At 53.3% G+C, this 22608-nt stretch overlaps 2 protein-coding genes across 3 annotated transcripts; both read left to right on the top strand.

Annotated features, from left to right (window-relative positions):
- Positions 2674-16126, top strand: C2 (complement C2). The gene is given in 18 exon segments (NM_001101815.1): positions 2674-2755; positions 2885-3094; positions 3668-3853; positions 5746-5919; positions 5999-6100; positions 6344-6477; positions 7594-7732; positions 8633-8773; positions 9464-9553; positions 13765-13905; positions 14018-14112; positions 14209-14320; positions 14431-14596; positions 14706-14782; positions 14923-15014; positions 15205-15331; positions 15489-15538; positions 15671-16126. Coding segments are annotated over 18 exon segments (2259 nt in total). The 5' UTR covers positions 2674-2709; the 3' UTR covers positions 15848-16126.
- CFB (complement factor B) lies at positions 16161-22607 on the top strand. 2 transcript variants are annotated; one of them, XM_021097856.1, is made up of 19 exons: positions 16161-16204; positions 16416-16719; positions 16808-17041; positions 17425-17610; positions 17755-17928; positions 18161-18262; positions 18366-18502; positions 18822-18960; positions 19291-19422; positions 19696-19797; positions 19901-20038; positions 20527-20624; positions 20761-20878; positions 21085-21238; positions 21347-21423; positions 21632-21744; positions 21851-21983; positions 22063-22112; positions 22407-22607. In XM_021097856.1, exons 2-19 carry the CDS (start codon positions 16656-16658, stop codon positions 22551-22553), a joined length of 2298 nt encoding a protein of 765 aa, XP_020953515.1. In that variant the 5' UTR covers positions 16161-16204; positions 16416-16655; the 3' UTR covers positions 22554-22607.

A 22608-nucleotide genomic window follows, 5' to 3' on the forward strand; every position in this document is an offset into this window, starting at 1 on the left:
ACGTTGCCAGGCTTGGGGTCTAATCGGAGCTGCAGCTGCCGTCCTACACCACAGCCATAGCCACACGGGATCTGAGCTGAGTTGGTGACCTACACCACAGCTCACGGCAACAAGGTCAGGGATCGAACCCGCAACTTCATGGTCCCTAGTTAGATTCGTTAACCACTGAGCCATGGCAGGAACTCCCACTCTGGTATCTTTTATAAGCACACTTATCCTATTGGATCAAGACCCTTATGATCTCATTTAACATTAATTACCTCTTTACAGGCCATGTCACCTCCAAATACAGTGACACTGAGAATGGGGCCTTCAACATACAAATTTGGGGTGATGCGATTCAGTCCACAGCAGCAGCTTAAAGAGGCACCCAAAATTCAGTGGTTTAAGTATTCATCTGAGTGAGAATTCATTATGTCCTGATGACAAACCAGCCCCAGTCTTGGTTACCATAATGGTTTGCAAAATATGGCCATAAATCTCTCCTATGCTGGGATGCCTGCCTCTTTGCAATTTGACTTTGCCACTCCTCCCATTAAGAAGTAAAATTTCCCGCACCCTTAAATCTAGACTGGCCTTGTGATTTCCCTTGACCAGTAATGACATCAAGTGACTTCTGAGGATAGGCCTTAAGACACCTTGCAGCGGATGCTTTGTATCTCTTAGAATGCTGTTCTGAGGCTGCCATACTATGAGGGGCCACGGGTGATAGATCACCGGCCCACTGTTCCCACTGAACTGAGCCCTCTGCTGACTGCAGCTGTGTGTGAGCCGAAGCTAGAACCACCTGGCTAACCCACAGAATCATGAGAAAGAATAAATCATTTTTTTTAAGCCCTCATATTTGGGGTGGTATTTTTTTTCTTACAGTAGTGGTAATTCGGTACATTAAAACAACAAAGGGGAGTTCCCGCGGTGGCTCAGTAGGTTACATGGTGAACCCAACTAGTATCCATGTGGATGCAGGTTCAACCCCTGGCCTCACTCAGTGGGTTAAGGACCCAGCATTGCCATGAGCTGTAGTGTAGGTGGCAGACAAGGCTCAGATCCCACGTTGCTGTGGCTGTGGGGTAAGCCAGCAGCTACAGCTCCGATTTGACCCCTAGCCTGGGAATTTCCACATGCCGCGGGTGTGGCCCTAAAAAAAAAAAAAAAAAAAAAAAAAAAAAAAAAAGAGTTTTCATAAACTTAAGTATTCACTTCAGATATGTTTCATCTTCACCTTTGATTGATTTTTTTTTTTCTTTTTAGGGCCGCACCCACGGCATATGGAAATTCTCAGGCTGGGGTCTAATTGGAGCTATACTGCTGACCTACACCACAGCCACAGCAACGTGGGCTCCAAGTCACATCTTCGACCTACACCACAATTCACGGCAAGGCCAGAGATGGAAACTGCATTCGCATGGAGTCTAGTGGGATTCATTTCTGCTCTGCCACAACAGGAAGTCCTCTTTGATTGATCTTATTTTCTTGCATCGGCATTGTTGGACAAATATTAAAGAGACCTCTGAGGGATGGGAAGGCTAACCTACTAGCCTGGAGTTTCTTTGCTTCCTTCATTTCATGCAAAATGCAGGCTGTCATTTAAAGGCACATCCCAGATCCAAAAGTACTTTCATGCTTCTGTTAATCAAACATGGGTTTATCTATAAGTAGGGGATTTTTATCTGCTGGACTTTCCGTAAAGATAGTCTCAACATTTTTCCAGTTTCTAAACAAAGCGTTGATTTCATTTTTATCCCTAGATGCTCTCTGGCGAAGGGGTGGAGGGAAGAAAAAGATGGTGAATCCTAAAAAAAAAAGGTGGTGAATCCTCGTAGGTAGCAAGAACTTCACATTAGCAGAGCCTCCTTCCCTTTGCCCGCTTGCATCTCTCACAAGTGTCCTTTCCTAATAAATCTATTTCTTGCCTATCAAAAAAAAAAAGAATTTCAAAGAAAATTATGATTATTATTGTTATTGGTTTTTAGGGCTGTACTCACAGCATACGGAGGTTCCCAGGCTAGGGGGCAAATAGGAGCCACAGCTGTCAGCCTGCGCCACAGCCACAGCAGAACCAGATACAAGCCACAGCAATGCTGGATTCAAACCACGTCCATGACCTACACCCCAGCTCACAGCAACGCTGGACTGTTAACCCACTGAGCGAGGCCAGAGATCGAACCTACGTCCCATGGATACTAGTCAGATTGGTTTCCACTGAACACGATGGGAACTCCTCAAAGAAAATTAATCTTAATCTCTCAGGAGTTTATGTTCAAGAAGACAATACTATCCTAGACTCTGAGGAAGTAAAATTCACATGGTGAAACCAAAAGAAAACTGAAACTTTACTTAAATAAAATGTTTTGCAATATCTTGGATGGTTCGAGGGCTTGTGTGCTTTAGACTATTCCTGCGAGAATGTGTGTGCATGTGTGTCTGTGTGGGGGTGGAGTGGGAGCCGTCCACAGTGTCTGTGATGCCGATCAACTGACTCCGTGGATGTGCTGGGATTACGGAGACAGGGCAAAGTTTCACCCCCTCAGCTCAGTCCCCGATCCGATTATTTTTTCCCGAACCAGAGAACGTTCCCTCTTGCCACTCCCTCGTTTTCTTTCTCTGGCAGCAGATGAAGCAGCTGTGAGCCAGCTCTGGGTTTCGGGAAGTCAGATGACCTTTCCCCCTCGCGGCTCCCTGCTGCTCCCTGTCCCTAAGGTAGACACCATGGACCCACTGATGGTCGTCCTTTGCCTGCTGCCCCTGTACCCAGGTAGGAACAGGGGAGGGGAGGATGCTGGGGTCTCGTGGGTGAGGCTGGTGCCACCCAGACTGAGTTTCCTTTTCTCATCTGTGCCTTCCTTCTTTTCTCCATTTCTGTGTCATGCCCTCGTGCCCACAGGCTTAGCGACAGCCGCTCCCTCCTGCCCTCAGAACGTGAATATCGCAGGGGGCAGTTTCACCCTCAGTAATGGCTGGGCACCTGGGAGTATCCTCACCTACTCCTGCCCCCTGGGCTATTACCCATTCCCGGTGGCATCAAGACTGTGCAACAGCAACGGACAGTGGCAGATCCCGAGAGCCACCCGGTCAACAAAGCCAGTCTGCAAACGTGAGGCTCCCTGCCAGCGGCCACCCCAGGATTTCTATTTAGGAATTGCTTGGGGTGGTGCTTAACCTGACCAGATGGGATGCAAAGCTGCTTTTCCACGGGGATTTTCAAAAGAGTGGGGACCATGTCAACAGCCCATAGCAAGGCGATCAGAGGCAGGCTCTGATAGTGATGGTGGGGTACAAAAGCCAGGATGATATTTTAAAATATTTAACAGTTGACTACACTCCATCCAGAATGGATGCTCAATGGTCCTGGAGCCCCCTGTTGTGCCAGGCGTCGCCCCTCTAGTTACTCGCTCACGGGACATCTGAGGACACCAGGGGAGGTGCTGGGGTGGCCATGGCCCTCAGGGGACTGAGAAAAGCGGTGCTTATCAATCCATTAGGCTGAATTGTGTGAAATTGCCAAAATTCAACCAATTGCCAAATGTAGCAATTTCACAGGCATCAACCTATCATTTTGACAACTAGTTGGCAATTTCCATGCATCCAAGTTGAGTGTCACCCACATGGTATCCAGCCAGGGTGTTATCCATCCGTTCCTGTATTCTCATGCCCCCTTTCCCTCTAGCTGTTCGCTGTCCAGCCCCTGTTTCCTTTGAGAACGGCGTGTACACCCCGCGGCTGGGGTCCCATCCTGTGGGCGGCAACCTGACCTTCGAGTGTGAGGACGGCTTCACGCTGCGGGGCTCGCCCGTGCGGCAGTGTCGCCCCAATGGCATGTGGGATGGGGAGACGGCTGTGTGTGATAACGGCGGTGAGTGCCCTGACAGGTGACTGCATAGCAGCGGGGGTCTCCCGGGAGTCGGATGTGTGCCCGGGGAGCCTCTGTGGGGACAGAGGCCTTGGTATTTCTGGTGCCAAAATCATATTCCTGGGTTTTGGTAAATTGGGGTCTATAAATCATACATTTCCGGCCGGTGGGTATCCTGGCCCAAGGCAGTTGCTGCTAAGCTTCAGATCCAACATAAAGGCTCCACATGCTCTGTCCAGCTTTTCCAAATGCCTCAAGGTCAGACTGGTATTCAGGCCACCTGGGCTTCTGCAGGAAGGATGTGCTACATGGCATTGAGTGTTGTGCTCAGGTGCCTTGTCCCTGGAGCCTGTTTGGGTTCCAAGCCCAGCTCTGACTCATTTGACAACCTTTGGGCAGGTTATTTAACCTCTTGGTGTCTCAGCCTGCACACCTGTAACATGGAGATGGTGAGGGTATCAACTGCATGGGCTTGCTGTGTGGATCGAGTGAGTTGCATCTGGAACAGCTCTTGGAATCTGCGAAGTACCACGTATACTTTTGTCATGGTCATTACTGCCCCTGTGAAAGACAGGGGGCTCTCCTTGACAGAATCGGGGTTCCTGGGATTTCCTGGTGCCACATTTGTCTGTGGGTTTGGGGAGCTTCCTGGATCACAGTTCTGAGTTCATAATACAGAAGACTCAGGGTACATGAGATGGCAGGACCACACCTCCACTTCTCCCCAGATGTTGGCTCCCTATTAATGTTCTTGATTCTTTGGCAATAGCCATTTATTGAAACATAAATACAATTTATTTGAAAATTGGGATTTAATCTACCTAAAGTGTACAAATCTTTTTTTTTTTTTTTTTTTTTCTGGTTGTACCCATGGCATGCAGAAGTTCCCAGCCCTGGGAATGAACCCGAGCCATAGAAGTGAAAATGCTAGATCTTTAACTGCTAGGCTGCCGGGGAACTCCTAAAGTGTACAAATTTGAAGTATTTGTACTTGTGTATCTGCCCATGATTAATCACACCCATGACTGAGCATCCACCATCCCAGGAGGCGCCCCTCTGTCCTCTCCCACAAGGTAGCCTCTCCTCTGACTTCTGCCTCCATGGATTCTTTTAGCTTCTTCTTACACCTCCCACAAGTGGAATCAGACAGCTTGTGCTCTTTCGCATTTGGCCTCCTTTATTCAACTTTCTGCTTGTGAGATGTGTCCGTGTTTTGCTGAGTCTCAGCGGTTGGTTATTTTTTATTGCCATGTAATTCCAGTATATGAATATATTACAGTTTATCTATGTGTTCTCCTGTTGATGGGCATTCGGACCAGTTCCAATTTTTGGTTATTATGAGTAAAACTCTATGAATGTCCTTGTACGTGACTCTGGGTGCATATGGACACTTACTTCTCTCAAGCATATTATCTAGGAATGGAATTACTGGGGCACAGGTTGGCACCTGTTTTCTCTTGGTGGAGGCTGCAAAGTGTTTATGGACTGACACTCCAGTAACTGTAACAGCTCTGTTTGTCCCACATCATCTCTGACACTTGGAATGACCCATTGTTTTATCCTTTTTAGTTTTAGCCATTCTGATGGGTGGGTGGAGATGTCTCATTGTTTGCAAATGTTCTCTGTGGCGGGGTTGGGCTCTTCAGCCAACATCCTCCCTGAGGCTCTGGAACCCTTGTAGGCAGAGTCTCTGGGTTGGGACTGGGATGCTTTAGCTGACCCTGGAGGCCACTGAGTTCTACACTTTCCCCTACTTCAGGTTTTCCATCCACGCGCCTGGGAGGCACAGCTGTGGGAGAGGAGGAAAAGCCTGGAGGGAGAGGGTGGTGAGCAGAGCACCCAGAGGCTGAGCAGGCCGGTCCCTACTCACCTCCTTCTCACTTTGTTTCTTGCAGCCAGCCACTGCCCAGACCCTGGCATTTCTGTGGGTGCAGTGCGGACAGGGTCTCGCTTCGGCCCTGGGGACAAGGTCAGGTACCGCTGCTCCTCGAATCTGGTGCTGACGGGGTCTATGGAGCGAGAGTGCCAGGACAACGGGGTCTGGAGTGGGACGGAACCCATCTGCCGCCGTGAGTAGCTGGTCTGACCCTCCTGGGGCTCCTAGGCCCGCATCCCCGACAGGGCTCATCCCGGTGGTTCTTCCCACAGAGCCCTACTCTTACGACTTTCCTGAGGATGTGACCCCCGCCCTGGGTACCTCCTTCTCCCACCTCCTTGGAGCCACAAATCCCACCCAGACTAAGAAGACAGGTGAGCGCCTGAGGTGGGGGCTGGGTTCTGGGCGGGAGTAGGGGGAGGGGCCAGGGGCTGGTGGGCGGGGCTCAGATGGGCGGGGCTCAGATGGGCGGGGCTCAGAGGGGCGGGGCTCAGAGGGGCGGGGCTCAGAGGGGCGGCCCGCCGCTGACTCCAGGGGAGGCTTTGAGGCCTGATCGCCTTGCCTGAGAGCCGGTAGGAGGTGGAGATCGGAATCTTCCCTTTCTGCATTTCTCCCAGAGAACGTGGGCCGAAAAATACAAATCCAGCGCTCCGGGCACCTGAACCTCTACCTGCTTCTGGACGCCTCTCAGAGTGTGTCGGAAGAGGACTTTGGAGTCTTCAAGAGGAGCGCCTCCCTCCTGGTGGACAGGGTCTGGAAATAGGAGAAGGCACACTGAGGAGGCCTTCCGGCACTCACTGTCTCCTTCCCTTCCTCAGAATCCCACTCTCAGCACACTTCCTCCAAGAAGTCTCCCTAGACTATATGCATACCATGCAGGAATCGGAGATTTAATTTTTTTTTTTTTTTTTTTTAAGGCCGCAACCACAGCATATGGAGGTTGTCAGGCTAGGGGTCCAATGGAGCTGTAGCTGCCAGCCTACACCACAGCCACAGCAATGCTGGATCCGAACCATGTCTACGACCTACACCACAGCTCATGGCAATGCTGGATCCTTAACCCACTGAGCAAGGCCAGGGATCAAACCTGCGTTCTCATCGATACTAGTCAAGATTCGTTTCAGCTGAGCCACAATGGGAACTCCCCACCAGCTACATTTTAAAGAAGGCAGCTTTTGTGCCCCTTGGTATCTCTCTTAAGATGTACAAAGTTGGAGTTCCCGTCGTGGCTCAGCGGTTAACGAATCCGACTAGGAACCAAGGGGTTGCAGGTTCGATCCCTGGCCTTGCTCAGTGGGTTAAGGATCCGGCATTGCCCTTAGCTGTGGTGTAGGTTGCATATGCAGCTTGGATCCCGTGTTGCTGTGGCTCTGGTGTAGGCCGGTGGCTACAGCTCCGATCAGACCCCTAGCCTGGGAACCTCCATATGCCGTGGAAGTGGCCCAAGAAATAGCAAAAAGACAAAAAAAAAAAAAAAAAAAAAGATGTACAAAGTTAAGTAACTCCCTAAGCTGTGAGGCTGCAAATTGCAACGGAGAAGTGCCCATAGGTTTGAATTCTACCTCTGCCTCTTACCAGTGGTGTGATCTGGGGTAAGGTAACAAGGCTCAGCTTCCTCAACTATGAAACAGGGACCATCACAGCATTGATGTGAGGATTAAAGAGAGGGCCAGCAAATGTCAGTTTCCTGGCTTCTTCAAGCAGCAGTTTCCCAGGAAGGGAACCCCCCACCCAGCCATCCACCCGTAGGCCTTGTATCTGTGTTTCAGTTCAGGCTCTCTGCCTCCTCCAGGGCCCTGTGCTGGCTCTCTTATCATCTCCCCTTTGCTTTGGGGCCCTCACTCTACCTCTCACTTGCCCTTCACAGATCTTCAGCTTTGAGATCAATATTAGTGTCGCCATCATCACCTTTGCATCGAAGCCCAAAATCATCATGTCTGTCCTGAAGGACAAATCCCGGGATGTGACTGAAGTGGTCCACAGTCTGGAAAACATCAACTATAAAGGTATGATGTCATCAACTGAAGGTGATGGGAGTGGGTGGGGCGGGGGTTGGGGGGAGTAAGGGCAGGGAGTGAGCGCTCTCTGGCTGACAGATTCTGGGCACACTGGAGAGAGTGAGACCTCTTGGTGGTAGTCTGGCCTCTGGAACTGAGGTTCCTTAGGTGGGGGTGGCATCTAAGTCAGGTTCATGGTGGGGATTCCCAGCTCTTAGCAATGCACAGCCTGTTGGGATGGGCTATGTGTCCAAATGCATTGTGCAGGTCTTCCGTGCCTTCCTGTTGCCAGAACCACCTGGTCGGGTTTTCACAGTCTCTTCAGGTCATCATGAAACCCCCCAGGTGGGATGGCTGAAACAACCCAAGTTCTTTGGAAAGCTTACTTTGTGATGGTTGTTTTTTTTTTTTTTTGGAGGGGTGGGGAGCCGTAGCCACAGTGTATGGAAGTTCCCAGGCTAAGGGTCGAATCAGAGCTATAGCTGCTGGCCAGTGCCACAGCCACAGCAGTGGAGAATCCAAGCCGTGTCTGCGACCTACACCTTAGCTCACGGAAACGCCTGATCCCCGACCCACTGAGCGAGGCCAGGGATCCAACCCGCAACGTCATGGATACCAGTCAGATTCATTTCTGCTGTGCCACAATGGGACCTCCCTAGAAATTCCACTTTGAATCTTGGGACTTTAAAGCGGCCTTTGTGGGGTTATGCAACGAGCATTACTGAAGGGAAAGGCTTTTAATGTTTGAACAGGTAATGATGCCAAATCCCCAACTGGATATCAAAGGTCTGAGTTTATCAAGCCAATTGATAAATGCATTTCCAGTGTTTGTGGGGAATAGGGATGCCCTTCTCCCAGGTGGTAGGCGGGACGTTTACTGAGAGAGCTTTTCATCTTCACATATTCCAGACCATGAAAATGGAACTGGGACCAACATCTATGAGGCCCTAAATAGTGTCTACATCATGATGAATAATCAAATGCAAAATCTTGGTATGAACACAATGGCCTGGCAGGAAATCCGCCACGCCATCATCCTGCTGACAGATGGTAAGTATCGTCTCTGCGACTGAGCCTCTGTGGGGTGGGAGACCTGCATTCCCGTTCTCCCCCTGACACTTCTGGCCTCAGTTTCTTATTTATAAAGTAGAAGCAGCACTGATGATGGATGGTTATGACAATCACAGCAGTGCTGGTAATGGAAGCTGCTCTTCTTTCTTTACATAGTTTGCTTTTGTTTGTTTGGGGTTTTTTTGGGTCTTTTTAGGGCCACACCCGAAGCATGTGGAGGTTCCCAGGCTAGGGGTGGAATCAGAGTCACAGCTGCCGGCCTACGCCACAGCCACAGCAACGCAGGATCCAGACCGTGTCTGCAACCTACACCACAGCTCATGGCAACACCGGATCCTTAACCCGCTGAGTGAGGCCAGGGATCGAACCCATGCCCTCATGAATCCTAGTTGGGTTCATTAACCACCAAGCCATGATGGGAACTCCCTGCCTTCTTCTCTATAAATGAGGATACCCACACTTACTGGAGTTTCCTAAGAATTAAATGAGAGAAAGTATTGGAAGCTCCTGGCCCAGTGCCAGAGAGTTTCAGGAAATAATGTGGGGAAACCTGAGTAGGGAGGGCAGGTGTTGCAGATCCCAGGATGAATGCCTCCCGGCTTCTTCAGGTCTGTGGGGAGTCAGGATACATCCATTCAGATGGATGGTTCTTTTCCCTCTTTTTTCTAGGAAAGTCCAACATGGGTGGCTCTCCCAAGCCAGCTGTTGACAATATCAAAGAGATCTTGAACATCAAAGAGAAGAGGAAAGACTATCTGGGTGAGCTTCTGCCCCTGCCCCATCTGTGCTGCCCTGCGGGGGGCACAAGTCTCGAAGTGGGGGTCCGGGGGTGGGTTCCAGCATCTTGGCTGCCGTTCTACTGAGATCTGGCTCTGCCCTTCTATATGAGGGTCACACTGGAGTCTGTAATCCAACAGCCTGTGGTTTCAACCTTGGGTTCATCTTTTTTTTTTTTTTTTTTTGTCTTTTTGCCTTTTCTGGGGCCGCTCCCACAGCATATGGAGGTTCCCAGGCTAGGGGTCTAATCGGAGCCGTAGCCGCTGGCCTACGATAGAGCCACAGCAACTAGGGATCCAAGCCACATCTGCAACCTACACCGCAGCTCACGGCAACACCAGATCCTCAACCCACTGAGCAAGGCCAGGGATCAAACCCCCAACCTCATGGTTCCTAGTCAGATTCGTTAACCACTGAGCCACGACAGGAACTCCGTTGGGTTCATCTTTGATTGGCAGTGGCTGTGGGTAGTTTCTTTACTTGTAAGAGGTGGGAAGTACAGTAAAGGCAAATGCTCAAACTCCGCCTGGCACAGAGAAACACCGTGTATGTTAGCAGCCACCACGGCCACCACCGCCATCTTCATCATTGGTGTCATTTTCTTCCACCATCTTAGGTTGCACAAACCTCTTTCTGAAGATAAGGCCTGGATTCTTTGTGGGGACTGTCCCCAGCCTTTCCGCTTTTACCAATGCAAATAACTAAGGCTTTGGCAGTTGCTATCTCCAAAAGAACAATTTCTCTAACTCAGACTGAATAAAAATTGCACTGACCTTTGATCAGAAAAGAACTTCAAAGAGAAGTCCTCCAGATAAGAGAGGGCAGCTGGTTTTGAGGCTCCAAGTTTTATTTTCCCCTTGGGTCCTCTCTTTTCTGTTCATGCTACCCACTCCACCTGCCCCTTTTGGGTAAGGGGGTATGCAGATTCCTCTTAACCCTGGCCTGAGGAAGGCAAAACCCAAACTCCATTCCCTGACTCCTTAGCATCACTGGGTCAGAGTTCAATGCTTGAAAACATTTTATAGGAGTTCCCGTCTTGGCACAGCAGAAAAGAATCTGCCTAGGAACCACGAGGTTGTGGGTTCGATCCTTGGCCTTCCTTGCTCAGTGGGTTAAGGATCCGGCATTGCCGTGAGCTGCAGCGCAGGTCACAGGCACAGCTTGTGTCTAGCATTGCTGTGGCTGTGGCATAGGCTGGCAGCTGTAGCTCCAATTCGACCCCTAGCCTGGGAACCTCCATATGCCATGGGTGCAGCCCTAAAAAGAAAAAATAAGAAAGTAAAACAGAGGCAGGAACTGCAGGGAAAAACCCAGGGGGCATGATAATTGTCCAGTTCCCATCATAACTGAAGAAAAAGGACCATCAGGGGTACAAAGGGTGGGAGGAGACCAGACTCTGGGCCACCCCAGGGTGGTTCTGACAGGCCCTCCGGCTCAATCAGAGGCCTGTGTGGATCCAGGCCTCTCTCCCAGAGCTGACATTTTGCAGGGGAAGACCAGATGTGAAGGTTTTTTTTTTTTTTTTTTTTTTTTTTTTTTTGTCTTTTTGCCTTTCCTGGGGCTGCTCCCGCAGCATATGGAGGTTCCCAGGCTAGGGGTCGAATCGGAGCTGTAGCCGCCAGCCTACACCAGAGCCACGGCAACAGGGGATCCAAGCCGCATCTGCAACCTACACCACAGCTCACGGCAACGCCGGATCATTAACCCACTGAGTAAGGGCAGGGACCGAACCCGCAACCTCATGGTCCCTAGTCGGATTCGTTTACCACTGTGCCACGATGGGAACTCCAGATGTGAAGTTTTAAAAAAAAAATCTTTTATTTATTTTGTTTGGTTTTTATGGCCACACCTGTGGCATATGGAGGTTCCCAGGCTAGGGGCCAAATCAGAGCTGCAATCTGCTGGCCGATGCCACAGTCACAGCAACACAAAATCTGAGCCACATCTGCAAACCTACACCACAGCTCACAGTAATGCTGGATACCTACCCCACTGAGCGAGGCCAGGCATTGAACCTGTGTCCTGATGGATACTAGTTGGGTTTGTTTTTTTTTTTTTTTTTTGTCTTTTTGTTGTTGTTGTTGCTATTTCTTGGGCCGCTCCCGCGGCATATGGTTTCCCAGGCTAGGGGTTGAATCGGAGCTGTAGCCACCGGCCTACGCCAGAGCCACAGCAACGTGGGATCCGAGCCGCGTCTGCAACCTACACCACAGCTCACAGCAACGCCGGATCGTTAACCCACTGAGCAAGGCAGGGATGAACCCGCAACCTCATGGTTCCTAGTCGGATTCGTTAACCACTGCGCCACGACGGGAACTCCTAGTTGGGTTTGTTACTGCTGAGCCATGATGGAAACTCCTAGCTGTGAAGCTTTGCCTCCATGCTACATCGTGAATTCTTTTCGTTCATTTAGTCATGTAGAAGTACTCCCTAAGAGTCTCTTCTGGTCCAGGCACCACCAAGGATGCAGCTGTGAACAAAATAAGGAAAATGCCCGCTTGCGTGTGGATGTCATTCTGGAGCGCCTGTGGCAACACATCATACAGACTTGGGTGGCTTGAAACCACAGACATTTATTCTCGGAGTTCCCATGGTGGCTCGGTGGGTTAAGGACCTAACATTGTCTCTGTGAGGATGCAGGCTCAATCCCCGGCCTGGCTCAGTGGGTTTAGGCTCGCTGTAACTGGTATTGCCTTAAGCTATGGTGTAGACTTCAGCTGCAGTTCTAACTTGACCCCTGGCCTGGGAACTTCCATATGCCACGGGTGTGGCTGTGAAAAGGAAGAAAAAGAAAGAAAGAAATTTATTCTTCCATGTTCAGGAGGCCAGAAGTCCAAAGTTAAGGTACCAGCAGGGCTAGGTTCCCTCTGGAGGCTCTCGGGGGAGAATCCTTCTTTACCTGTCCAGCTTCCGGGGGCCCCAGGCATTCTACTAGTCTCTGCTTGTCTTCATGTCACCTTCTTCCCTGAGTGTATCACTGGTTGTCACATGGTTTTTTCTCTGTTTGTGTCCAGATTCCTCTGTTCTTATAAAGGTATCAGATTATGGTGCTGCCCATCTTGTGCGACTTCATTTCATTTTAAATGATTGTATCCACAAAGATACTATTTCCTTTTTTTTTTTTTTTTGCTTTTTGGGGCCCCACCTGCAGCATACGGAGGTTCCCAGGCCAGGGGTCTAATCCGAGCTACAGCTGCCAGCCTACACCGCAGCCACAGCAACACCAGATCTGAGCCATGTCTGAGACCTGCACCACAGCTCATGGCAACGCCGGATCCATAACCCACTGAGTGAGGCCAGGGATTGAACCCGCAATCTCATGGTTCCTAGTCGGATTTGTTAACCACTGAGCCACAATGGGAACTCCGACACTATTTCCTAATAAGGGCACATGCACAGGTCCTGGGGGTTAGGACTTGAACGTATCTTTTTTTGGGGGGGGGACACAGTTCTACCCACTCTAGGCATTAAACAAAATAAATAAACCATATGGCACAGTAGACCGTGACACGTGCTAAGATATAAAATGAAGCAGGGAGGGAATGGAAGTGTCTGGGACAAGGCAGTTTTATAGAAGGAGGCCAGGGAAGGCCTCCCTGAGATGGTGACGTTTGAATCAGGACTTAAAAAGGTAAAACAGTTGGAGTTCCTGTTGTGGCTCAGTGGTAATGAATTCGACTAGTATCCATGAGGACGTGGGTTTGATCCCTGGCCTTTCTCAGTGGGTTAAGGATCCGGTGTTGCCATGAGCTGTGGTGTAGGTCACAGACAGGCTCGGATCCCGTGTTGCTGTGGCTGTGGTGTAGGCTGGCAGCTGTAGCTCCGATTCGACTCCTGGCCTGGGAACCTCCATATGCTGTGGGTGTGGCCCTAAAAAGGCAAAAAGCAACCGAACAGTTTCTTAGCTTTTTGGGGAGTCTGAGGGGGGAGGAGCGAACCAGGCAGAGATGCAGGTCATGCAAAGGCCCTGAGGTGGCAGTGTGCCTGGCTGTTTGAGGAACTTCAGGCAGGCCATGTGGCGGGAAGTGAGTGAAGGGTGAGGAGAGGTAGGAGATGAGGGCCAGCAGGTAGTGGGGGTGAGGGCGTCCTGCTCACGAAGGGCTCCATAGGACACGGCGAGTTCCGAATTCCGGCCTCCTGTGTCACGGGGTAGCCCCTCGGCCACACGATCCTGGTGATTTCCTCCCCATCAGACATCTACGCCATCGGCGTGGGCAACGTGGAGGTGGACTGGAGAGAACTGAATGAGCTGGGCTCCAAGAAGGATGGCGAGAGGCATGCGTTCATTCTGAAGGACACAGAGGCTCTGAGCCAGGTCTTTGAGCACATGCTGGGTGAGTGTGCTCGCCCTCTCCAGAGCGGGGTGGCCAGTACTGAGCTGGCTGATGGCACCTGCTCACAGCGCCCCCGGCCCCCTCCCTCCACATCTGCTCCTCCCACCCACAGATGTCTCCCAGCTCACGGACACCATCTGCGGGGTAGGGAACATGTCTGCCAATGCCTCTGCCCAGGAGAGGACACCCTGGCATGTCACTATTAAGGTATCAGGAAGGAGGGAGGGGGCTTGGGTCCCAGAGGTGACAGCGGCCATGGGCCCGAGACACAGCGGTTCCTGAAGAGCACCTGTTCTCCTGCAGCCCAAGAGCCACGAGACCTGCCGGGGGGCCCTCATCTCTGACCAGTGGGTCCTGACAGCCGCCCACTGCTTCAGCCACAGCGAGGACCACTCCCTGTGGAGGGTCAGTGTGGGTAAGGAAGGGCCCGCACAAGCTTCCTGACCCTGTGGCCAGAGCTCCTACCCCTTGTCCCTGGCCTCTTCAGGAGTCCTGGTCCAGCCTAATCTGCCCTACTTTTACCAGGGGATCCCAACTCCCAATGGGGCAAAGAGTTTCGAATTGAGAAGGCGGTGATCTCCTCAGAGTTCAATGTCTCTGCCAAGAAGCATCAGGGAATCCCGGAGTTCTATGGTGACGACATTGCCCTGCTGAAGCTGGACCAGAAAGTGAAAATGTCCACCCACGCCAGGTGCTTGAGTCTGGGACGTGAGACTGCCCTCTGGGGGAGGGTGCTCTGGGGAGCCCTGGAGGAGGGAACGCCAAAGATGGGCCTCTGAGACCCTTGTTCTTCTCCTCAGGCCCATCTGCCTTCCCTGCACGGTGGGGGCCAACCTGGCTCTGCGGAGACATCCAGGCAGCACCTGCCGAGACCACGGTGAGGGCGGGGCTTTGGGTGCATGAGGGACTGGGAACTCAGGCTTGGGGGTGACGGCATGGATTGTGCTGCATTCCCCAAGTTGGAATCTGGCTGCTGGGTAAAGGGACCAACATCAACAGCCTTTTCCTTGGCTGCAGAGAAGGAGCTTCTGAACCAACTGAGCGTTCCTGCTCATTTTGTGGCCTTGAATGGGAGCAAGCTGAATGTTCATCTCAAGACAGGGTCGGATGTGAGGGTCTTGGGCCCGGGATGCTGGGGGGAGGGGATGTGGCAACTCCCAGAACATCTCTCTTTATCCCCAGCTCTGGTTGCTTCCACTGTCTGACTCCAAGTCACCCCTCCTCCCAGCCCCTGCTGCATGGCCAGCTGTCCCCTGGGCCTGCCCGTTCCATCCTTCAGCCCTGTCCTATCTCCTGCAGTGGACAAGCTGTATCCAGGCTGTCTCCCAAGACAAAGTCACGTTCCCCAACTTGACCAATGTCAGAGAGGTGGTGACAGACCAGTTCCTCTGCAGCGGGACCAAGGAGGATGACAATCCCTGCAAGGGTGAGCCCCCCGCTACCCACTTCCCCACCCCCACCTGGAGCCTGGATTCCAGAGAAGAAGGCCAAGTGCATCCTTGTGGCTGGCATGCATGCCAGGACACAGGATGCAGTGGTGAGGAGAGTCAGAATGACAGTCTCTTGTCCCTCCTTTCCAACAGGAGAATCTGGGGGATCCGTTTTCCTTGAGCGGAGATTCAGGTTTTTTCAGGTGAGAAGGGGGAGGCTTGCAGGATCCAGGCCTTGTGAGGGGACGAGGTGGGCCTTTGAAGGGATCAGGGAGGTCGGGGGTTTGGAGCCAGGGCTGTGGCCACCCCCGCACCCCATCCTCTCCTTCATCCAGGTGGGCCTGGTGAGCTGGGGTCTCTACAGCCCATGCAGCAGCTCCAATAAAAACTTGCGCAAAAAGGCACCCAGAGGCAGGATCCCACCGCCACGAGATTTCCACATCAATCTCTTCCGCCTGCAGCCCTGGCTGAGGCAGCACTTGGAGGGCATCCTGAACTTTTTACCCCTCTAATTCTCGGCTCTCGAGCCTTTTGCTGTCCCGCCAGGATGTGCCATCTCTCTCCCGTCTCCTGCCTCCGGAGGTCCACCCTCAGCCTCCATGACCCAGCCTCACTCCTTGCTCTGAGTAGAGTAGAGCCCTGCCTCCAGTATCCCCACCCCCTGGGGCTGGGGAACCTCCAGCGCGCCCAGCAGCACTGGCCCCACCCTCCGGTTTACTTGGCTCGCTCTCCTCCCACTTTCACGTGGAATTTCCCAGTTATGAAATTAATAAAAATCAATGATTTCCACATCTGCCTGTGCCTCTGCCTGGGGGCTGGCCTATTGGGAGAGGAAGGCCGGGATGATTCCAGGAACTGCAAGAAGGCAGGTCAGAGACCCTGCTGGACAAACAACGGCTGGACTCTGCTCCATAACAGAGTCAACAGGGGCGCCAGCGGGGGGCCTTAGATCTGGTCCTCAAGGGGAGGTCTGGGCTTGTTGGGGAGGAACTGGGGCCGGGAGGAGGTGTTCCGGGGAGAGTCCTGGACCTCGGGAAGCAAAAGGTGGGGTTTTGAAGTTTCTGTTTCCTTGATTGGCAGCTCCAGGGGGCCCTCCCGCTCAGACATTCCGGAAAGTGATGTGGTAGGGCGGGCCGGGCGAACAGCAGGTGCCAGAGCACAGATTGCATAAAAGGCTGGACCTGTGGGGGGCAGGGGAAGGGAGCGTGACCAGGCCCAGGTCTGGAGTTTCACTGGGACATTAAGCCAAGCAGACACGCAACAGAAGCCAGGATAGGCCATCCTGCCCCCAGCCCCAGCTTCTCTCTGTCTTCCACCACCATGGGGAGCAATCGCTGCCCCCGACTTGGGCTGGTACCCTTGATCCTGGGCCTCTTGTCTGGAGGTGAGTGAGGGTTACAGCCCCCCTCCTGCTGCCCCTAAGATCTGACCTTGGCCTTGTGAGGTTGGGCTTCACCAGCCTTTCTCTTTAGGTGTGAGCATGACGCCATTGCCTGAGGCCAGGCCCCAAAGCCCCTGCTCTCTGGAGGGGATTGAGATCAAAGGTGGCACCTTCCACCTTCTCAAGGAGGGCCTGGTTCTGGAGTACGTGTGTCCTTCTGGCTTCTACCCGTACCCGGTGCAGATTCGCACCTGCCGATCCTCGGGATCCTGGAGCACCCTGCAGACCCAAGACAGAAAGATTGTCAAGAGGGCCGAATGCAAAGGTTGGAGGGCAGTGAGGGAGGGTCTGGGTCGACAGAGGACAGAGCTGGATAGGATCAGAGTTATGCTGGGACCAGGCAGGCCAGCACGTTGGGCTGAGCAAGGGTAGGAGCTGAGAGGGTGGGTTGGAGGGAGGAGGAAGGGGAGCTCACCTTTACTAGGCGTTTACGGGTGTCACGCAGCCTTGGTGGTTCAAAGAACACCCAGACAAGGGGTGGGGGGAGTGAGGGGAGCGGCAGGACTCCTCATGGGTTAGGATCCCTCTGGGGTGGAGAGTAGTGGCGGATCCTGAGGGACCCAGTGACAGGTCCCTGAGACCGGGAGGGGTACCCCAAAGGGCAGCCCTTCCCGGTTGGTGACTTCTACATGTTCCCCGCCCCCAAAGCAATCCGCTGCCCCAGACCGCAGGACTTCGAGAATGGGGAGTATTGGCCCCGGGCCGCCTACTACAACTTAAGTGACGAGATCTCCTTCCACTGCTATGACGGTTACACTCTCCGGGGCTCTGCCAATCGCACCTGCCAAGTGACTGGTCGGTGGGATGGGCAAACGGCCATCTGCGATGATGGAGGTGAGAAGCATTGCCTCCTCCCACGATAGTACCCTCTCCCTGGCCGCCCTCAGCCCGAGGAACTGGCAGCGTAGCATGTATGTGCTCCCTCGCCCTTCCGGCCTCAGGCTTTGGCCCTCATCTCCATGTCTCATGCTTCTGCAGCGGGGTACTGCCCGAACCCAGGCATCCCCATTGGCACGAGGAAGGTGGGCACCCAGTACCGCCTTGAAGACAGTGTCACCTACTACTGCAGCCGAGGGCTCACCCTACGTGGCTCCCAGCGGCGAACGTGCCAGGAAGGTGGCTCTTGGAGTGGAACAGAGCCTTCCTGCCAAGGTGACCCTCGATTGGTACCCTCAAGTCAGATCCTGCTCTCCCATCTTCACATCCCCACACCAGGGCACCGCCTTCCCCCTGCCGCAACCCAGCGCCTTCCCTACTTCTGAACCTCCCTGTAGACCCTGCTCGCTTCTGAGCCCTTCTCACCCTTGAAACCCACCGTCCCCTCTCTCTGGTCACTCTGTCCTTGACCCTCCCAGACATTTGACCTGCTTTCTGACCCTCCCAGACTCCTTTATGTACGACACCCCTGCAGAGGTGGCCGAGGCCTTCCTGTCTTCCCTGACAGAGACCATAGAAGGCGTTGATGCCGAGGATGGGCACATCCCAGGTTTGGAGGCGAGAGGGGAGGCGGGGCAGAGAATGGTGGAGGGATGGAGACGGGGCAGGAGAACCACCCATGCTGGAGCCTGAATCTCTCTGGTGGCATCCAGGGGACCAACAGAAGAGGAAGATTGTCTTGGACCCCTCGGGCTCCATGAATATCTACCTGGTGCTGGATGGATCAGACAGCATTGGGGCACGCAACTTCACAGGGGCCAAGAATTGCCTCAAAGACTTCATTGAAAAGGTGGAGCCCCCTCCCTCTGAATGTGGGGACCCCGATGGACCTCGCCACCCTGCCAGGACTAATTCCCTGGTGTTCCTAGCCCCGCAGAGCCACAGGGTCCCAGAAAATCTCCGGGTCCTATCTTGTCCACCTCCCCTTTTACCTGAGGAAGTTTTTTGACCTTCAACCCAGGCTGGTCCATGAACCCCTCCCTGGGTGACAAGTCAGTCCTTGAATCTCTTACTGTGGCTTTCCCTGTCTGTCCCCGCAAAGCTGCGGAATTCTCCAGGCCATACATTCTACTTTCAATGCCATGACCCCACCCTCCTCTCACCCACAGGTGGCAAGCTATGGGGTGAAGCCGAAATATGGTCTAGTGACATATGCCACAGACCCCAAAGTTTTGATCAGAGTGTCCAACCCAAAGAGTGCTGATGCAGACTGGGTCACAGAACAGCTCGACAAAATCAGCTATGATGGTCAGACATCAGGGAAGGGAATGGAGGGAGGCTCGTTGGGGGTCAGAGAGGTCAGAAGGCTCGGGGTGTCGTGGGAAGGGGTAGTGAGAGGATGCGGTGGGGCGGGGAGGACGACTTTTTAATCCATGGTTGGATGGTGGGGTCATTGCGGAACAGGGGTTGGTGGGAACCTGTTGGAACTGAGAGGGTCACTGTTGTCAGAGGAAAGTCAACGGGGGTGACAGTTAACTCAGAAAGTTGCAAGATGTGGCCTATCAGCCGCTGAGAGGCCTCTGGGGTCAAGGATGGCTTGGACGATCAGTGACGTGATGATGTCTTCCCTTTCCACAGACCACAAGTTGAAGGCAGGGACTAACACCAAGAAGGCGCTCCTGGAAGTATACAACATGATGAGCTGGGGAGTGAACAACTTTCCTGATAACTGGAACCGCACCCGCCATGTCATTGTCCTCCTGACTGATGGTAGAGGGCCCCCTCTCCTGCCTGACACCCCAAGCTCTCAAACCACTGCGGGGCCCTGAAGGCCATGTGTAAAGCTGGACTCATGGTTGGGGCCCCAAGTGCTGCTCAGAGCCCCGACCTTGTCAACCTTTCCCGTGAAGCTTTACAAGGAGGGACACGTCTCCCCCCAGCCTGCTCACTCAGCCCCAAGTGTCACTCTGTCTAGCCATTTTGTCTTTCTTGAGCCTCATCCTTCCTCGTCTCCTTCCTTCATGGTCCCTGCCTCTCCTGCAGGCTTGCACAACATGGGCGGGGATCCGGTCACGGTCATTCATGATATTCGGGACCTGCTGAACATTGGTAGAAATCGCAAAAACCCAAGGGAGGATTATCTGGGTGAGTGTGACCGCCCAGGACCCAGAAGCCTGCCTCCTCAGTTCCGACTCCCCCACCCCCACCCCGAGGGCCTGGACCCTCACTCGCCCCTTTTCTCCCTCAGACATCTACGTGTTTGGGGTTGGGCCTCTGGTGAACCAAGAGAACATCAATGCTTTGGCTTCCAAGAAGGACAAGGAACAACACGTGTTCAAACTCAAGGACGTAGATAACCTGGAGGATGTTTTCTTCCAAATGCTTGGTAGGAAGCTATCAGGAGGATACAAGGAGACAGTTAGGAGCCTCAGCTCTCCCCAGGCCCCCCATACTCTCCCACTCCTCCCAAAGCTCTGGCCGTCCCGAAGGCCTCTCTCGACCTCAGTTATTATTCTTGCTTCCTGGCACTGTCCACACCCTGCCCTTAGAACCACAGAGCTCTGAAAGATGATGATCTTTTCTCAAGTCCCTCGTTGTACAGATGTGGAAACTGGGGCCAAGAGAGGTCAAGGAACGACAGATCAGCGAGAGCTAGGTCTGAAAACAGCCATGTCTCTAATCTCAGCCCCCAGGTCCTCTCATGCTACCCTAGAGGGTCCGTCCCTGCCCTCAGCGTAAGGAAACGAGTGCCCCCACCTTCCTTTTCCTCCTGTACGCCTGTTCTCTGTGGCCCTGTGGGTGTCCCTCCCCAAAAGGCTGCTGCCACCTGGAAACGAAGTGTCCCAGCTTTCAGCGCAGTCCTTTTTTTGCCAGATGAAAGCCGGAGTCTGGGTCTCTGTGGCATGGTTTGGGAGCACAAGGACGGTACTGACTACCACAAGCAGCCGTGGCATGCCAAGATCTCAATCACTGTAAGTGCAGTGTCCTGAGAGTGGGGACTTGTGGCTGGTGAGGTCAAGGTGAAAGGAAAGAGGAAGAGCAGACTGTTGATATTAGATTGTGGCGTTTGCGAAAGCCAAGCTTCCCCTCCTGCCGCTCTGTTCCCAGCGCCCTTCAAAGGGCCATGAGAGCTGTATGGGTGCCGTGGTGTCTGAGTACTTTGTGCTGACAGCTGCACACTGTTTCACTGTGGATGACGAGAAACACTCCATCAAGGTCAGCCTGGGTAAGGATGCAACCAACCAATCCTGAGCCTCAGCCACGTCCTCTGGGTGACACCTCCCACTTCCTCACGAGCCTACACTCCACCTGTCTGCTCCCTCGCGGGCTGGACCAGTGAGGGGTAGGGAGACTTGAGTGAGGGGTGACGTGGAGGCTGCCCACAGTGAAGCGCATGGTCTAGAGGTAACTGTTCTTGCTCTGGTACTTCAGGAGGGAAGAAGCAGGAGTGGGAGATAGACCAAGTCTTATTTCACCCAAACTATGACCTCAACGCAAAGACCGCAAAAGATATTCCTGAATTTTATGACTATGACGTGGCCCTGATCAGGCTCTCGAAAAAGCTGAAGTATGACCAGACCATCAGGTGAGCCATCTGGCTCCCCAGGGAGAAAAGCCTGCGAAAGGTGAGGCCGAAAGACTGGGGCAGGCCCGGAGGTCACCATCCCTGAATCCCCCCATCCCTCCTCACCAGGCCCATTTGTCTCCCCTGCACTGAGGGATCAAATCAAGCTCTGAGGCTTCCTCTGACAACCACGTGCCAGCAACAGAGTAAGATGCCTTCGGGGACAAGAGCATGAGGGTGAGATCCCAAGAGACAAGGGAGGCGGGAGAGGGAGCGGCAGGAAGAACAGATGACGCCCAGCCCTCTCCAGCTGCTGGGCCGGGGTTGAGGGACATCTGCTGAGTGATAAAGATAACGGACAGGTGCTGGGGGGAGGGAGCGTGATGAAACGACCCAGTCTGTCCACCTGTCCAGTGCAAGAGCTGCTGCCTGCAAAGGATGTCAAAGCCCTGTTTGTGTCAGAGCTGACCAAGGATCACAGGAAGATACTGACTCGGAAGGAGGTTTACATCAAGAATGGGGAAAGGGTGAGGAACGGGGGATCCAGAGGCTGTCCTTCAGGCTCCCGAGCTTCCTAAGCAAGCTTTGTTCATCACCCCTTTCTCCTCTGGGTGTCCCCCCCCTCACCTACAGAAAGCTGCCTGTGAGAGAGATGCTCTACAAGCCCAAGGCTATGAAAAGGTCAAAGTCGTCTCTGAGGTGGTCACCCCCAGGTTCCTTTGCACTGGCGGGGTGATTCCCTATGCTGACCCCAACACTTGCAAAGGTGAGAGAAGGCTCTCTGGTTGTGCTCTAAGTTCCCAAGGCCTGAGGGTCTTTTCCCTACAGCTTCTCCTCTCCTGCAGGTGACTCAGGGGGCCCCCTGATTATTCATAAGAAGAGCCGCTTTATTCAAGTGAGTCTCCCCTTTCCTCTCTGTGGGAGGGACCAAGCAGTCAGCCTAGGCTCCAAGGCGGGACCACTCACTGTGGCTGCAAAGGGGAGGGTGGAGCCTGCCTGACCTTCAGGCTCCTCTTGAACTGGCCAACTCAGGGCTGCATGTCTGGGCTGTGTGCCAGGGGACAGGACGGAGCTGGCTCCTACTCTAATCCTCTGGGGTCAGCTCGGATGCAAGGGGGAGGAGCTGTGCCTCCTGGGATTCAGAAGGAATTCTACCAAAGGATTCCCGGCACCCCCTCGCCCTCTCCAGGTTGGCGTGATCAGCTGGGGCGTCGTGGATATCTGCAAGCGGCAGCAGCAGGCACCCTCTTACGCCCGAGACTTTCACATCAACCTCTACAAAGTGCTGCCCTGGCTCAAGGAGAAACTCAAAGATGAGGATCTGGGTTTTCTCTAAGGGGTTTCCTGCTGGAAAGGGACATGAGATCAAATTAAAACAGCTGCGACAACAC

This window comes from Sus scrofa, chromosome 7 (genome assembly GCF_000003025.6).
Source record: "Sus scrofa isolate TJ Tabasco breed Duroc chromosome 7, Sscrofa11.1, whole genome shotgun sequence".
In the NCBI taxonomy this organism is placed as follows: domain Eukaryota; kingdom Metazoa; phylum Chordata; class Mammalia; order Artiodactyla; family Suidae; genus Sus; species Sus scrofa.

Excerpts from the sequence above, each read along its gene's own strand:
- CFB (XM_021097856.1), top strand. The coding sequence starts at position 16,656 with ATGGGGAGCAATCGCTGCCCCCGACTTGGGCTGGTACCCTTGATCCTG. Across the intron at positions 21,239-21,346 it reads AAGTATGACCAGACCATCAG|GCCCATTTGTCTCCCCTGCA; the intron begins GTGAGCCATCTG and ends CCTCCTCACCAG. Across the intron at positions 22,113-22,406 it reads AGAAGAGCCGCTTTATTCAA|GTTGGCGTGATCAGCTGGGG; the intron begins GTGAGTCTCCCC and ends CGCCCTCTCCAG.